Here is a 19,038-nt window from a genome sequence, read left to right as displayed (position 1 = left end):
GGAAAGACAATTCATGTGTGTGTATCCCGGTGTGTGTGTGCCACTCCAATTGCATGTCCAGTTTGTTGCATGCCAAATAAAGACCCCCTAAAGAGGTCCTGCATTATTATTATATTATGAATAAACCTCTTGAATCTTGGGTTAACTACATTTTACTGAGTGATTAGACAAAAACAAGCTTGCTATTTAATTTGTATGTAGCCTATTGCAACTCACATTACCAAGCTAATGCCGAGCCATCCATCTGTTTCTTGTTTATGCATTGAAAACCCACACACAATTGAGAATCAGTTGTGTACATATTTCAGCACCACACAGCAACCCATTGAAAGAGGACAGCTCCCCTAGCCCTACGGACACACACACACACACACACACACACACACACACACACACACACACACACACACACACACACACACACACACACACACACACACACACACACACACACACACACACACACACACACACACACACACACACACGTGCCAAGTGTTTATAGACAGATATCTCAAGCTGTGTGAATAGCGAACAAAAGAAGGTCGTTTCCCAGTCTCTAAAAACACATCAATCCCAGGAAAGCGCATACATGTGGACATGCATGGAAGTGCAGTATTTTTTTAAATGTTACGTATCCCAGTTTTGGGGTTTGAAAATATGGTCATAATATATCAAGGTACTTAATCTCATTGTCCTTTAACCCTTTCACTGCCACACTACAAAATGTGGTTAACCCTTTCACTGCGACAATACCGAAGGTTAACCCTTTACTGTCACACTACAGACGGTTAACCGCCTGTAGTGTGATAGTAAAGGGTTAACCTTCTGTAGTGTGGTAGTGACAATAGGTGTATAGTATGATATAAAAGCAGTACTATTCAAAGTAGACAATACGTGTATAGTATGATATAAAAGCAGTACTATTCAAAGTAGACAATAGGTGTATAGTATGATATAAAAGCAGTACTATTCAAAGTAGACAATAGGTGTGATGCAATACGTACAGGATCAGTAGAAGTGGGTACTGCTGCGCTTCATCCACCTCTGTTGGGAGAGTTAGTTCCAGCCGGAGAGCTATAGAAAGATAGATAAAAAAAGATAAATACATTACTACTAAGTCATATATTATATATGTGTTGTATAAGTAATATATTTATGTGTTGTATAAGTCATATATTGACCGGGAGACAAACCAACAATGATTGTGGTCGCGGGCAAGTGCTCTCACCACTAGACTAAACAACACCCACCCACCCTGATACAAACACAGCATTACTATGATTAACTCTTTCACTGCCACGCTGGGAACGGGATATGACTATGTGCTGCCACGCATTAAACCAATGGAGTCGCTCACCTTGTTTGCAGGGCTATAACTATTTAAATATTATAGCTATATATGCAATACTATGGCCCATTTGACATTGAGTATCTATCGTTCAAGATGTGAAAAAGGAATCTTTTTCCCATCCATACATTGTCGTTTTATACCGTGGTGAATATAAGTATAGTTTTAGAGTGGTCTAGGGTAATTCCTGGCAGGCTAGTAATAGGCCGCGATGCATATTATACTTAATCCATTGGCATTTGGTCCCTATACACGCTACAATAAAAAATTCAAATGCATATGATCGGTATATTATGTTCCATCATGCATGCATGAAAGGGGGGGGGGGGTCGTTTCTGATTAATTGATTGTCAATAACGGCATTCGTTAGTACAACAGCATACGCTGATCAGGGCGATGGCTATGAAAACAATGGACAACCAAGCTGAAATTGACGTTACATTGCTCTTACCTGTGGCCGATGAGACTCCAAAAAGAATATTCCAATTAATTATTTGATTGCCATCTGGTAGATCATACGTCCATTTGGCCCACGCCATAACCCCCCACACCATAATGAATCCGGCGTCCCGAAAGCGATTCAATGCGTTTGGGTGAAGATCTTGATCCACGTTAAAAGAAAACTCCGCCCGGATGACTTTCAATGATGCACAGCCACATACACAGAGTCAGAAAGGAAGTGTGACATCGGCCGCATACCACCAGGCGGCGGTATCGGACCGTTACGATCTCAGACACATTGCCACACAGTACCACAGCATGCCTGGATGATTTATGAATGGAAATAGCGAATAAAAGAAATAACGATCCAATAACGTATACGTGGTTGGCGTTCAACGATTGGCGGACTAACACGTATTAAATCGTTGTTGGCGGCCATTGAGTTGAGGTTTGTTTTAACGTTTATGGTTATGATAAAGTTATGGTTAATGGGTCTCATTCCCGAACGAATTTACGACGAAAAATTTCGTCTTAGCCAGATTTCGGCCCATTTAAGACATATTAGGGCTGGGAGCGCGAGTCCCCAAATTTTCCTGAGATCAGATTTGATCGTGGCTGAGAGCAGATTTAAGAGTGTTGAGGAGCAGTCTTATGATTGATTGAGTTATTGAAAATTGTATTAACTTGACAGACTGTGTTCTCATAGTGATTCCTTCATGTCAACGCTACAGGCCTCCTTGGAATTAATTACTTAATCATAATTAAAATAAATATGACAATGACAGAAATTACGCATTTGATGTCGGAAAAATAAATAATATGGATTCATCTGATCACAGGGCAGCTGCTTAACCATATCTGAACCAGCTATTTTGGACAAATGTATAATTACTTTAATTACTCAGATATTCAAACACAATTATGCAATTATTGTGAAATTATTGAAAATTATAATTATTTAATGCCTTCTGTGGAATTTGTATTTCTTATTTGTTACACATCTGTTTTAATGATTAATTATATACATTTGAAAGAATGCAGGTCAACATGCAATGTATCCCATTGATTGGTATACAATGGGATAGACCTTTGTTTGATTGATTGATTGATTGAATACTTTATTAACAGATTGCAGAATGGGTACAGTACAGCTCAATTACATAAGGGGATGCAGACCAGAGAAAGACTTTCATCTTGTTTACATCAGGGTCCCCCATTTTCAATTCATCATAACATATATGACACACACGACACAGATAGACAGTACTGCTACATCTATACATTTGACATACCAGATTTGCAAATACAGTACTGTTTGTGATACAAAAAGAGTCCAGAAAAGAGAGTACATTTGATGTAGAAATTGTTGGAGGAGGTTGGGTAGGAGGGGTGGGTGGGTGGGTGGGATAGACTTACACTGTACAAGCAAAACTGTACATTGGAATATTGACAAAACCATACTTGGTAATTTACTGTACATTGGAGGGGGTTGATATAGCTATAAACCTGCATTCCTTCGAATATATCATTAATCAATTAAACTTATATTGAAATACACTACACCAACACTGAAATGACAGTGGATAAATAAATAAGATCTAAACCTAATCGGTGGAAATAGACTGCATTAATATTCCATAACAAGTATTGTGTGCGCCTACGAATGAACAGTATAGGCTTAATTATGGAATAACAAGCCATACTGCGTTCATTCATTACGCCCGCCGTAGGCTATATATATTATATTTCATTCATTCATTCATATACAGTACTGCGCGCGCGCGTGTGTGTGTGTGCGCGCGCGCTGCGGCAGGTGTACCACGAGCTGTATATGATGCCAATACATTAATCGAATCTAGTTTTGATGGCTCGCAAGACTCGCAAAGCACTTCTGCCATTCCATTTTCACACAGCTGCGTCACTAGTTGCCTTATAAGGAGCTCTGGAGGAGTTGTTTTGTACGCAAATGACCTGAACGGGAACGCGCGTTTCGAGTTTAAGACAGAATGCCATTCTTCAAGCAGATATCAGATCATATCATTTGTGCGACCGTTTCAGCCACTTAAGACATATTACCAGCACGTTGGGGACTCAGAGTGAACTTGTCATTGGGTCTCATTCCCGAAAAATTTTCAAAGATATATTCTGGAAGATTTATCTTGGAACCACTGAGACATAATCTATGATTATGATCTATAATCTAAGTACACTCTGAGTCCTGAACGTGCTGGAGATATGTCTTAAGTGGCTGAAACGGTCCCAGAAATTATATGATCTGATATCTGCTTGGAGAATGGCATTCTGTCGTAAACTCCAAAGCGCGTTCCCGTTCAGCTCATTTGCATACAAAACACCGCCTCCATAGCTCCTTATAAGGCAACTGGTGACGCAGCTGTGTGAAATGGAATGGCGGAAGTGCTTTGCGAGCCGCGTGATTACGAAACCTAGCGTCAGTCAGTGCCAATCAGAGAGCGTCTCCGAGAAATGCGGCTAGGTTTCGTAATCACGCTTGCGCCCATCAAAACTAGATTAGATTAATGTATTGGCATCATATACAGCTCGCGGTACACACCTGCCGCAGCGCGCGCGCACACACAGACACACACACGCGCGCGCGCGCGCGCAGTACTGTATATGAATGAATGAATGACATATATATAGCCTACGGCGGGCGTAATGAATGAATGCAGTATGGCTTATTATTCCATAAGCCTATAGGCTACTGTTCATTCGTAGGCGCACACAAGACTTGTTATGGAATATTAATGCAGTCTATTTCCACCGATTAGCTTTAGTTCTTATTTATTTATCCACTGTCATTTCAGTGTTGGTGCGCGATAGGCTATATAGTGTATTTCAATATAAGTTTAATTGATTAATGATATATTCGAAGGAATGCAGGTTTATAGCTATATCAACCCCCTCCAATGTACAGTAAATGACCAAGTATGGTTTTGTCAATATTCCAATGTACAGTTTTGCTTGTACAGTGTAAGTCTATTGCATAATTGTGTTTGAATATCTGAGTAATTATTTGTCCAAAATCGCTGGTTCAGATATGGTTAATCCAGCTGCCCTGTGATCAGATTAATCCATATTATTTATTTTTCCGACATCAAATTCGTAATTTCTTATCGTACAAATATTGTCATATTTATTTTAATTATGATTAAGTAATTAATTCCAAGGAGGCCTGTAGCGTTGACGTGAAGGAATCACTATGAGAACACAGTCTGTCAAGTTATAATAACATTTTAAATGAGTCAATCAATCATGAGATTTGATCGTGGGCTGAGAGCATATTTAAGTGTGCTCCTCAGCACTCTTAGATCTGCTCTCAAATAAGATCTCAGGAAAATTTGAGGACTCCCACTCCCAGCCCTAATATGTCTTAAATAGGCTGAAATCTGGCTAAGACTAAACATTTTGTCGTAACTTCGTTCGAGAATGAGACCCATTGATTCTGTCTCAGTGGTTCCAAGATAAGTCTTCCAGAATAACTCTTTGAAAAATGTTCGGGAATGAGACCATGTTATGGTTAGTTTAACATACTGTGGTTAAGGTTAGGGTTAGGGCTTGACGTTATGGTAAGTTCAAGGTAACTGTGTGGTTAGGGTTAGGGTTAGTTTAAGGTAACAGTGTGGTCAAGGTTAGGGTTAGTTTAAGGTACTGTAACAGTGTGGTTAAGGTTAGGGTTAGTTTAAGGTAAAAGTGTGGTCAAGGTTAGGGTTAGTGTCTTACGGGTGCCCTGGGTTTGCTCCCCAGCAGGGGAACACAAATGTTTTCTGAAAATGTTAAAATGATTTGAATACGTAATATATGTATAGATGCATTTCATGAAGACAGGCCGGTTTAAACCTCAGAGTCCTTTCGTCCCGACTTCTCCTATTGTCCTCGTTACGACCTCACATCTCTTGAAACACCTGCTATCCTACAATAGCACAATAACGAGTTGTTCGAAATCAATTGTCCTTCACCAATTTGACCCAGCTGTGCGTTTGATCAAGTCTTGTTACCGACCCTTCTTGCTGCAAGAGAGAAATAAACTGCTGGTTTTCAGTCCACATGCTTTCAAACCAGCTGTGCTCCGTGCCTCGCTTGATGTCGAGGCTTCTTTTCTGAATTATTTGTAAAGGTTGGGGGGTTTTATTGTGGTGCAAATGTCATGTAGAGGACATTTTATTTAAATGACAAAAATGAGGCAGACTGAAATCTGAGAGAGAGAGAGAGAGAGAGATCATGGGAAATAATGGTAACAAAAGATGAAGAGATATGAGAAAGAATAAGAACAAATAATTATTAGTGAGCAAAGGAAACTAGAGAACAAAGCCATGTGCTTTTGGAGCCATTTCAAAATGATACTGGTTTGTCGAGATTGAGTTCCAGAGCATTCCAGAGCATTCCTGGCCCATCTACGAAATCCTGATCTGACAAATCCCAGATAGGGAACCATTCAGGAATGCCAAAATTGTACCTTAAAAGCTCCACTTTTAAGAAGAAACGTATTTTTCGTAACAGCGTTCAGGAATTATTGTATTGTAAGGTCTGCTCTCTCAGACCAGTGGCATTAGATATAGTATTAGTTAGTGGTGGGGGAAATATCCATACGTAGTAGTATCGCGATACTTTGCGTGGCGATACTGTATCGATACAGGGACACCAAGTATCGATATTTATTTATCAATTAAATCTTTTTTTTTTGTATAAGGAAGTTGCATTGTTCATTTCAATACCTGTAATAGTACAGTAGTCCACACACACATGTGCATTCAGTTAAGTTGGAATATGACTGTAATACAAACAGTTCAGTTTGTCAGGTACATGCAACACAGATTACAGTGTTTACATCCGAAAATACCATGTTCTGCAATACAAATTATTGAAGTGAGATGAACAGACTGAACTTTATTTTATTAGATAAAACATGTTGATAAAGTTTTACTTTGCAGTTGAAAAAAGGTAATAAATCGCAATATATATTGCAATATTAATATCGCAATACTCAGCATATCGCAATGTATTTAGTATCGCAATACTATCGTATCGTGACTCAAGTATCGTGATAATATCATATTGTGAGGTTTCTGGTGATTCCCGCCCCTAGTATTAGTTATTAAACAGTCTGACTCAATAACACAGAGGTGTTGCTACAGTGATCAATAACACAGAGGTGCTGCTACAGTGATCAATAACACAGAGGTGCTGCTACAGTGATCAATAACACAGAGGTGCTGCTACAGTGATCAATAACACAGAGGTGTTGCTACACTGATCAATAACACAGAGGTGCTGCTACAGTGATCAATAACACAGAGGTGCTGCTACAGTGATCAATAACACAGAGGTGCTGCTACAGTGATCAATAACACAGAGGTGCTGCTACAGTGATCAATAACACAGAGGTGCTGCTACAGTGATCAATAACACAGAGGTGCTGCTACAGTGATCAATAACACAGAGGTGCTGCTACAGTGATCAATAACACAGAGGCACACATGTTCTACTGAATTTTGACAGTATAAGAAATTAAGCAGATCTGGGGGGTGTCATGGAAGTAATGTAACGAATTACTGCTCCCAGGGACTAATAAGTAAATAATTATCCATACTATTAATTTTGAAACGAGTAACAAGGAATAATATAACGTTTTTTTGTCATGAGCCCAACACTGTTCATTATAAAATTTAATAAGATGTACTTTTCTTTAGGGGACATGCATTGCTATTCCTTTCACTATTTGGGCCACTTTACACAATTCCTATGGTTCTATGGACCACGTTAAAAACAAGTTTTTTTTTTATTCATTGTTTTATATTTCGAATCAAGTACTCAAAAACCGCCCATAAGCGCTTTGAGCGACAGTCACCCACACAGCGTGATACATACGAGAGAGAGAGCGAGAGAGAGAACGAGCAAGCGAGAGAGAGAGACAGAGACAGACAGAGAGAGGGAGAGAAAAAGAGGAGAGATGCGTCCCCGACACACACGCAGTCAAGTTTGTTTTTCTTTGTTTTTGTTTCTTTGTTTTTACTTTGCTCCCGACTATTGTCAGCGACTTCGGGTCATTGAGAAGCACTATATAAATTAAATGAATTATTATTAAATGCTCCGACGAGGGAGAGAGAAAGACGGCGCACACACATTTTTACACACACTCCTTTGCTCTCTCCTCTCTCTCTCTCTCTCTCTCTCTCTCTCTCTCTCTCTCTCTCTCTCTCTCTCTCTCTCTCTCTCTCTCTCTCTCTCTCTCTCTCTCTCTCTCTCTCTCTCGGACTCTGCACCCTGTTTGAGGAAGTAATCCACTCGCTCTGTTGAGCGAATTGTGGGCGGTGACTACAACCACAGAGCCAATCGGATCACAATCAGCTCAATCAGCTCCTTATTTACGTCAGCAAAACAGTCAAATCAGAATGGCTTAGTTGAGTGAGGGAAGATCTCGTGAACTCGAGACTAGACTGATGAGTCAATATGATAATTAGAGACACAGACCACATTGATATAATCCCCCATTGCTAGGAAACAATGCTAAACACTGGAAACGGCCATTTATAATGCATGGGACCTTTAATAGTAACTAGGAATGGGCCAAACTCATGAATATACACTACACATTGTAAGGGAAGTTACATTTTTGAGACCAAACGATATTCGCATAAACCAATAGATTTTATTTTATAATTGAACGACTATTACAATATTTGAAAATCATCCCTAATAGTTACAACCAGGAAGGAAGCCCGGGTCACCCAGCCCACAGGCATCAACTAAAGGGTCCAACCCATGAGAGCAAGTCTAGACATCCGTGGTCCTTATACTACCCCCCCCCCCCCCCCCCCCTTCAGGAAGCACGTCCTCATCCTTCAGCCTATCAGCTCCCTCACCCCCCTCCTTCAGGAAGCACGTCCTCATCCTCCAGCCTATCAGCCCCCTCACCCCCCTCCTTCAGGAAGCACTTCCTCATCCTTCAGCCTATCAGCTCCCTCACACCCTCAGTGTAATCAAACTGTCTGTCACCCCACGTGGTGACATAATACCAGTGATAAGCAGCATAATACCAGTGATAAGCAGCATAATACCAGTGATAAGCAGCATAATACCAGTGATAAGCAGTATAATACCATGTGGTGACAGAATACCAGTGATAAGCAGCATAATACCACGTGGTGACAGAATACCAGTGATAAGCAGCATAATACCAGTGATAAGCAGCATAATACCAGTGATAAGCAGCATAATACCACGTGGTGACAGAATACCAGTGATAAGCAGAATAGTACCAGTGATAAGCAGCATAATACCAGTGATACGCAGCATAATACCAGTGATAAGCAGCATAATACCAGTGATAAGCAGCATAATACCATTGATAAGCAGAATAATACCACGTGGTGACAGAATACCAGTGAAAAGCAGCATAATTGTTATGGTTTGTAACCGACCCCAATCGCACAACACAAGACAGGTATGAGAGTAAGCCAAAACAGGGCAAATATTTATTATAGAACAAAAAGCGGCACAGTCCCTTTAAGGGAAAATCACAAAAACACTAGAGTCAAGGAAATATGGGAAATGCGGCACTGTGCCTTTAAGAGGCGAACAGGCTAAGGGACTAAGGCTAAGGGACATGGCCAGGGCTAAATGTCAAGGACCAGGACCAGGGGCACTGGAGAGGGGGACAGGGACAGAGGCCCGGAGAGGCGGGCTGGAGACAGGGACAGAGAACAGGGTTAAGGCCTTGGACAGGGCGAGGGCCAGAGCTGCTTACAGGGATGAGGACAGGGTTCCGACGGCGGAGGCCTGGCACGGGAACAGGGGCCCAACGGCGGAGGCCTGGCACGGGGACAGGGGCCCGACAGCGGGGGCCTGGCACGGGGATCCTCCTCCTCCTCTTCGGATGCTGCAGACGGGCAGCGCAGAACAAAGGGGGTCCCAGGGGACCGGTATGGGAACACGCCGTCCTCCCGTGGAATACTAGGGAGCGACGACGAGCCTGGGTCCAAGGGGAACGGGATGGGCACACGCCATCGTCCCGTGGAATACTAGGCAGCGACGACGAGCCTCACCCCAGGAACGAGGATCACGAAGAGACGCCTTCCTCCCGTGGAATCGGGAGCGATGACGAGCCGGCTTGACGTCTGGAGTGGGAACACTGGAAAACCTCAAGTAGAGAATTAGAGAGCGAAGACGGTGTCCCACTCCAGGCAAACGGCGACAGGTGGTGATGGCTGGCACGTCGTCTCACGCCGGAGACACGGCAGGTGATGGTAACGTACAGGATGGTAACGTACAGAACTCCATGAACACAGAGTGGATACAGATACAGAACGAACACAGAGTCCAGAACACAGAACGACCCGACAAGGACTGGAGGGGAGTCTGCAACCTATGTACTCTCCCGAGGTGATTGCAAACTCTCAACAGGTGCGTGAAGGTAGAGGATCAAGGATGTCCAAGGGTGGGGGCTGGTGAAGAGTAGAGGAGAGTAAATCATCGCAAGGGTGGGGGCTGGTGAAGAGTAGAGGAGAGTAGACAGGGAAAACACAGGAAAAAGGTCCAGGGACAGGCGAATCCTCACAATAATACCATTGATAAGCAGCATAATACCATTGATAAGCAGAATAATACCACGTGGTGACAGAATACCAGTGAAAAGCAGCATAATACCATTGATAAGCAGCATAATACCATTGATAAGCAGCATAATACCAGTGATAAGCAGCATAATACCATTGATAAGCAGCATAATACCAGTGATAAGCAGCATAATACCAGTGATAAGCAGCATAATACCAGTGATAAGCAACTGATAAGCAGCATAATACCAGTGATAAGCAGCATAATACCAGTGATACGCAGCATAATACCAGTGATAAGCAGCATAATACCAGTGATAAGCAGCATAATACCATTGATAAGCAGCATAATACCAGTGATAAGCAGCATAATACCAGTGATAAGCAGCATAATACCAGTGATAAGCAGCATAATACCAGTGATAAGCAGCATAATACCAGTGATAAGCAGCATAATACCATGTGGTGACAGAATACCAGTGATAAGCAGCATGATACCAGTGATAAGCAGCATAATACCAGTGATAAGCAGCATAATACCAGTGATAAGCAGCATAATACCAGTGATAAGCAGCATAATACCACGTGGTGACATAATACCAGTGATAAGCAGCATAATACCAGTGATAAGCAGCATAATACCACGTGGTGACAGAATACCAGTGATAAGCAGCATAATACCAGTGATAAGCAGCATAATACCAGTGATAAGCAGCATAATACCAGTGATAAGCAGCATAATACCACGTGGTGACATAATACCAGTGATAAGCAGCATAATACCAGTGATAAGCAGCATAATACCATGTGGTGACATAATACCAGTGATAAGCAGCATAATACCAGTGATAAGCAGCATAATACCAGTGATAAGCAGCATAATACCAGTGATACGCAGCATAATACCAGTGATAAGCAGCATAATACCAGTGATAAGCAGCATAATACCAGTGATAAGCAGCATGATACCAGTGATAAGCAGCATAATATCAGTGATACGCAGCATAATACCAGTGATAAGCAGCATAATATCAGTGATACGCAGCATAATACCAGTGATAAGCAGCATAATATCAGTGATACGCAGCATAATACCAGTGATAAGCAGCATAATACCAGTGATACGCAGCATAATACCAGTGATAAGCAGCATGATACCAGTGATAAGCAGCATAATACCAGTGATAAGCAGCATAATACCATGTGGTGACAGAATACCAGTGATAAGCAGCATAATACCAGTGATAAGCAGCATAATACCAGTGATAAGCAGCATAATACCAGTGATAAGCAGCATAATACCAGTGATAAGCAGCATAATACCACGTGGTGACATAATACCAGTGATAAGCAGCATAATACCAGTGATAAGCAGAATAATACCACGTGGTGACATAATACCAGTGATAAGCAGAATAATACCACGTGGTGACAGAATACCAGTGATAAGCATCATAATACCAGTGATAAGCAGCATTATACCAGTGATAAGCAGCATAATACCAGTGATAAGCAGCATTATACCAGTGATAAGCAGCATAATACCAGTGATAAGCAGCATAATACCACGTGGTGACATAATACCAGTGATAAGCAGCATAATACCAGTGATAAGCAGCATAATGCCAGTGATAAGCAGCACCCGAACAACTGCCTCTTTGAACTGCTGCGGTCAGGCAAGCGATACCGGAGTCTTAAGGCGAGCACAGAAAGACTCAGAAGGAGCTTCTATCCCCAGGCCATCAGGCTGCTAAACGAACAATAATCGCTAAACGAACAATAATCACTATGCAACAACCATCAAATGCACACAGCACACACACCCACACGCACACACTCACTCAAACAAACAACTCACTGCAGCACCCACTCTCCACACTTTAGATCACACAAACACACTTACACTTTATATTTATTGATAAAGGATTTGCACTACAACTCGTACACCTACTGTGAATTGTACCTAAACTGCACCTCGTCCATTTATGCCTTGCACTATATAGTATTGTATATTAGTACACTGCACAGTATTGTATATTGTATGGTAACTACGTCTACGAACATTGTACATATGTCTAAACTGAACACTGTGACCTCTTTTTTTACTTCTAATTTTTACTATGTTTTTATTTCATACTTATCTTGTCATGCACAGTCTCTGGAGCGCAACAGTAAGAAGCATTTTGTACAAAAGTATTCTGTACTTCTGTATGACAACTATTAAAGAAACTTGAAACTTGAAACATAATACCAGTGATAAGCAGCATAATACCATGTCCCCGACTAAGGATTTGGATAGTCGACTATAATTGACTATATTAGTCAACAAAAAAAAAATATAAAAAAAAAAAAAAAATTCATATCATTCCATTTGGGCTGTGGGGGGTGCTTAATGTCTGAAGGAGTCGAATGAAGGCTTCTTGTCCTCTGCAAAAGTATGCAATTGGTCCACTGATGGATACATCTTGATATTTGTCTAGTCTAGTGTGTTCATTAGATGGGTGAAATCCTCTTTCAGTGCCTCTGTGCCGGTTTTCGTAGGCAGTTAGCCTCTGGTATGCGTGCCATTAGCGTTAGCCACGCTTCTAAGCCTCTTTTCTTTTGGAAAGAATGATAAAAAAAGAATAATAATAATATTTTTTTAAATATTTTCTTTATTTTTATTTTTTGTATTCGACTAAGAGGTTGGCAGTCGACTACGACTCCTTTCGACCGATTAGTCGACTAATCGACTAATAGGGGTCAGCCCTACAGAATACCAGTGATAAGCAGCATAATACCAGTGATAAGCAGCATAATGCCAGTGATAAGCAGCATAATACCAGTGATAAGCAGCATAATACCACGTGGTGACAGAATACCAGTGATAAGCAGCATAATACCAGTGATAAGCAGCATAATACCAGTGATAAGCAGCATAATACCAGTGATAAGCAGCATAATACCATTGATAAGCAGCATAATACCAGTGATAAGCAGCATAATACCAGTGATAAGCAGCATAATACCAGTGATAAGCAACTGATAAGCAGCATAATACCAGTGATAAGCAGCATAATACCAGTGATACGCAGCATAATACCAGTGATAAGCAGCATAATACCAGTGATAAGCAGCATAATACCATTGATAAGCAGCATAATACCAGTGATAAGCAGCATAATACCAGTGATAAGCAGCATAATACCAGTGATAAGCAACTGATAAGCAGCATAATACCAGTGATAAGCAGCATAATACCAGTGATACACAGCATAATACCAGTGATAAGCAGCATAATACCAGTGATAAGCAGCATAATACCAGTGATAAGCAGCATAATACCAGTGATAAACAGCATAATACCAGTGATACGCAGCATAATACCAGTGATAAGCAGCATAATACCAGTGATAAGCAGCATAATACCAGTGATAAGCAGCATAATACCATGTGGTGACAGAATACCAGTGATAAGCAGCATGATACCAGTGATAAGCAGCATAATACCAGTGATAAGCAGCATAATACCAGTGATAAGCAGCATAATACCAGTGATAAGCAGCATAATACCACGTGGTGACATAATACCAGTGATAAGCAGCATAATACCAGTGATAAGCAGCATAATACCACGTGGTGACAGAATACCAGTGATAAGCAGCATAATACCAGTGATAAGCAGCATAATACCATGTGGTGACATAATACCAGTGATAAGCAGCATAATACCAGTGATAAGCAGCATAATACCAGTGATAAGCAGCATAATACCAGTGATACGCAGCATAATACCAGTGATAAGCAGCATAATACCAGTGATAAGCAGCATAATACCAGTGATAAGCAGCATGATACCAGTGATACACAGCATAATACCAGTGATACGCAGCATAATACCAGTGATAAGCAGCATAATATCAGTGATACGCAGCATAATACCAGTGATAAGCAGCATGATACCAGTGATAAGCAGCATAATACCAGTGATAAGCAGCATAATACCATGTGGTGACAGAATACCAGTGATAAGCAGCATAATACCAGTGATAAGCAGCATAATACCAGTGATAAGCAGCATAATACCAGTGATAAGCAGCATAATACCACGTGGTGACATAATACCAGTGATAAGCAGCATAATACCATGTGGTGACATAATACCAGTGATAAGCAGAATAATACCAGTGATAAGCAGAATAATACCAGTGATAAGCAGAATAATACCACGTGGTGACAGAATACCAGTGATAAGCATCATAATACCAGTGATAAGCAGCATTATACCAGTGATAAGCAGCATAATACCACGTGGTGACATAATACCAGTGATAAGCAGCATAATACCAGTGATAAGCAGCATAATACCAGTGATAAGCAGCATAATGCCAGTGATAAGCAGCACCCGAACAACTGCCTCTTTGAACTGCTGCCGTCAGGCAAGCGATACCGGAGTCTTATGGCGAGCACAGAAAGACTCAGAAGGAGCTTCTATCCCCAGGCCATCAGGCTGCTAAACGAACAATAATCGCTAAACGAACAATAATCACTATGCAACAACCATCAAATGCACACAGCACACACACCCACACGCACACACTCACTCAAACAAACAACTCACTGCAGCACCCACTCTCCACACTTTAGATCACACAAACACACTTACACTTTATATTTATTGATAAAGGATTTGCACTACAACTCGTACACCTACTGTGAATTGTACCTAAACTGCACCTCGTCCATTTATGCCTTGCACTATATAGTATTGTATATTAGTACACTGCACAGTATTGTATATTGTATGGTAACTACGTCTACGAACATTGTACATATGTCTAAACTGAACACTGTGACCTCTTTTTTTACTTCTAATTTTTACTATGTTTTTATTTCATACTTATCTTGTCATGCACAGTCTCTGGAGCGCAACAGTAAGAAGCATTTTGTACAAAAGTATTCTGTACTTCTGTATGACAACTATTAAAGAAACTTGAAACTTGAAACATAATACCAGTGATAAGCAGCATAATACCATGTCCCCGACTAAGGATTTGGATAGTCGACTATAATTGACTATATTAGTCAACAAAAAAAAATATAAAAAAAAAATAAAAAATTCATATCATTCCATTTGGGCTGTGGGGGGTGCTTAATGTCTGAAGGAGTCGAATGAAGGCTTCTTGTCCTCTGCAAAAGTATGCAATTGGTCCACTGATGGATACATCTTGATATTTGTCTAGTCTAGTGTGTTCATTAGATGGGTGAAATCCTCTTTCAGTGCCTCTGTGCCGGTTTTCGTAGGCAGTTAGCCTCTGGTATGCGTGCCATTAGCGTTAGCCACGCTTCTAAGCCTCTTTTCTTTTGGAAAGAATGATAAAAAAAGAATAATAATAATATTTTTTTAAATATTTTCTTTATTTTTATTTTTTGTATTCGACTAAGAGGTTGGCAGTCGACTACGACTCCTTTCGACCGATTAGTCGACTAATCGACTAATAGGGGTCAGCCCTACAGAATACCAGTGATAAGCAGCATAATACCAGTGATAAGCAGCATAATGCCAGTGATAAGCAGCATAATACCAGTGATAAGCAGCATAATACCACGTGGTGACAGAATACCAGTGATAAGCAGCATAATACCAGTGATAAGCAGCATAATACCAGTGATAAGCAGCATAATACCAGTGATAAGCAGCATAATACCAAAGTCATTGATGAGTAGAGTCCTGCGCTGCCTCTGGGGGACGTTTCTGTACATCAGTGCATCTCTTAACTCCACGCTCTTCTCCAGAGTCTGAGTTCCTGTTCAAACACATCAAACAAATAGGACAAAGACAACAATACACTTATTTAGAGCAAAAGTACTTTTCTATGTATTTGTGGTACTTTCACGTACTAATTCATAGCACGTGTTTAGTATGAGTCATTATTGTGCTGTACGCGTAATCTAAATACAGAAAATGGTGAAAGACTAATTCCACAATTCAGTTCTACATAGTTCAGTTTTCAGCAACTATTTTCTAACACATAATGTGTTTAGAAACAAATCTCTGAATTTGCTTTACTCAGACTTTGAGTGGTTTAATTTTAACACAATGTTAGTATACTTTCTGAATACATGAAATAATACTTTTAGAAAATACATAAAGAATATATATATAATAATGGGGATGTTGGGGATGTTGTTGGAGGTAGAGCGGTCGTCTGGTAGAAGGTTCCCGGTTCGATTCCGGCTCCTCCCGGCATGCAAGGCACTTATCCCCTAACTGCTCCCGATGAGCATGAGGTTGGCACCGGTGAGTGAATGTGAGGCATAAGTAGTAAAGCGCTTTGGATAAAAGCTGTTATATAAATTCAATCCATTTACCGCATGAGAAGGCTCCTTTAGAAAAGCATATCAGATGGAAATGTACACAAAATGTCTTCTTTTTTAATAAATGCTTACAACACTAACTGAATATCTAATTGAAAATTAGCAGCATATCTCAAATCCTACTATAGAACTAATTTGATAAGATATCCGGCTTGATTAATAAATGTTCATTATGGTCGTTTGTGTACATTATATTGAACACCCTCGTAGAGACTCAATGCACCCCCCCCCTCCCCCATCTAATACATGAGGGTGAAAACAATGCCTGGGACCTAATGCACATATAAAAAATGTCACCAAAATTGCCTTCTTCCATCTTCGTAATATCGCAAAAATGCGCCCCATTTGAACTCTGGCTGATGCTGAAACCCTGATTCATGCTTTTGTCTCATCACGTCTGGACTACTGTAATGCACTTTTTTCAGGCCTACCTAATTCAAGCATCAAAAATCTTCAACTTGTGCAAAATGCGGCTGCACGGATACTAACTAGAACTAGAAAATTTGATCACATCACACCAGTTTTGTCCGCCCTACACTGGCTTCCTATTCAAGCCCGATCTGACTTTAAAGTGCTACTCCTCACCTACAAAATTTTAAATGGGCTTGCACCGCTCTATCTATCCGATCTCATCTCCCGATACTCACCCGCTCGTGCTCTGCGCTCACAAAATGCGGGGCTTCTATCGATTCCTAGGGTTAAAAAGAAATCCGCCGGCCACAGAGCCTTTGTCTACCGCACTCCCTACCTGTGGAACAAATTACCTGCCGTCGTCAGGGGCGCCTGCTCTGTCGAAGCTTTTAAGATCCCTGCTTAAGACCCATCTTTTCTCTCTCTCCTTCAACCTACCCTGATCTCACCTGGTCGGGGACTGACCTTTAGATTAATCTGTCTAGTTTAGTTAGGATGTCTCCCATGTCTGCTTTTCTGCAGCACAACAAACATGGGAACTCTCTAACCCCCCCCCCCCCCCCCTAAGGTTTCTCTCCTCCACACTGCCTGTGGTGCATTTTTCCCTATTGTTAGGTTTTAGTGAGTTTTTCCTTACCTTCGCGTGGTGTATGTCTGGGAGTGTTTGCATTCATTCATTTATTTGCATTTATTTAAAATGTGTTGGACCTTATGGTGTTCTTGTTTTGTTCTTGACTTATTGTTATGTTTCTTCTTGACTTGTTTAAAGAAGACGTGTCCGGCCCATGGGGACATTAACGTGTGTTGTCGGGCCTTACAAATACATTTGATTTTATTTGATTTGACCTGATTCAGTGATGTGTGTTTCTCTCGTAGACCCATGGAGGATATAATGATGTGATTACAATAATAAGTGGATTAATCAACATCGCGCTGTTGCGCCTGCAGGACTGGAAGAGCGTGATGGTTTATCTAACGCAGAAGCATCATCCCCCAGACGCCGCTCTCGCAGAGTCCCTGATGCAACTTCAATTGGCTCTGTTGTGTGTGTGTACTGACAGATGTACAGTTCAGCAACTGTGTTGTCAGATGCAAACAGGGACGTTGGAACTTTAAATCGGCCTTTCTAAGATTTATTTTTTTATTTTAGAACGCCTTTAACGTGATTTCTAATGTCCTTTTAAATTAAAATGATGTGAGAGGGAGTGAGACGTACATTGTTCAGAACGGCTTTGAAATAGCCTACTATTTGTGAATTCTAATGTCTTTTTTTTTATATCAAAATGACAATGTGGCAAAATTTAGAATACTTTTTATCCCTCAGAAGTATGATATTTAGAGTTGGTCCTCAAAATTAATGGACATGGGGGCGACAGTGGCTCAGGTGGTAGAGTGGTTGTCTGGTAATCAGAAGGTTCCTGGTTCAATTTCAGCTCCTCCGGGAAGCATGTTGAAGACCCAAACTGCTCGTGATGAGTAGGTTGGCACCTTGCATGGTTACCTCCGGCATCGGTGTGTGAAAGTATAAGTGAATAGGTGAATGTAAGGCATAAGTTGTAAAGAGCTTTGGATAAAAGCTGCTATATAAATGCAGTCCTTGGCCCTCATGTATCAACGTGACGTACGCACAGATATGTGCTTAAGCCGTGCGTATGACCATTTCTAAGCAAAGTGTGGGATCTATCAATTTGAACTTGTGCTTGACTTTTGGCTTATGTCTACGCACAGCTCTGAGCATGCTTAGCTGACGCCCAATGGTAGAATATCGTTACTACGGCATATGCGCTCCTCAGTTAATGCATTCGTTTCAATGCGGAAATAAGCTTCCGTGCATTACTTCCAACACTGGCGTGTTCAACTTCTGTATGACCCGTAATTCATTATAGTTCATTGTAAAATAGCAAC

The 19,038-nt window shown here is 41.0% G+C and overlaps 1 protein-coding gene across 1 annotated transcript in view; it reads right to left on the bottom strand.

Moving 5' to 3' along the window:
* LOC311229255 (inactive dipeptidyl peptidase 10-like) overlaps nt 1–19,038 on the bottom strand; it is a gene marked incomplete at both ends in the record, with an annotated part of 310,035 nt that overhangs the window by 77,997 nt on the left and 213,000 nt on the right. Inside the window, 2 exons of the mRNA XM_084315322.1 lie at nt 1,008–1,047; nt 16,032–16,151. Coding sequence (XP_084171448.1) covers nt 1,008–1,047; nt 16,032–16,151 — 160 coding nt within the window. The remainder of the gene's footprint in view (nt 1–1,007; nt 1,048–16,031; nt 16,152–19,038) is intronic.

This window comes from Notolepis coatsorum (genome assembly GCF_963971535.1).
Source record: "Notolepis coatsorum genome assembly, chromosome: 5".
NCBI lineage: Eukaryota > Metazoa > Chordata > Actinopteri > Aulopiformes > Paralepididae > Notolepis > Notolepis coatsorum.
The sequence above is the reverse complement of the archived record's forward strand: the minus strand, read 5'-3'. Positions and strand labels throughout refer to the sequence as shown.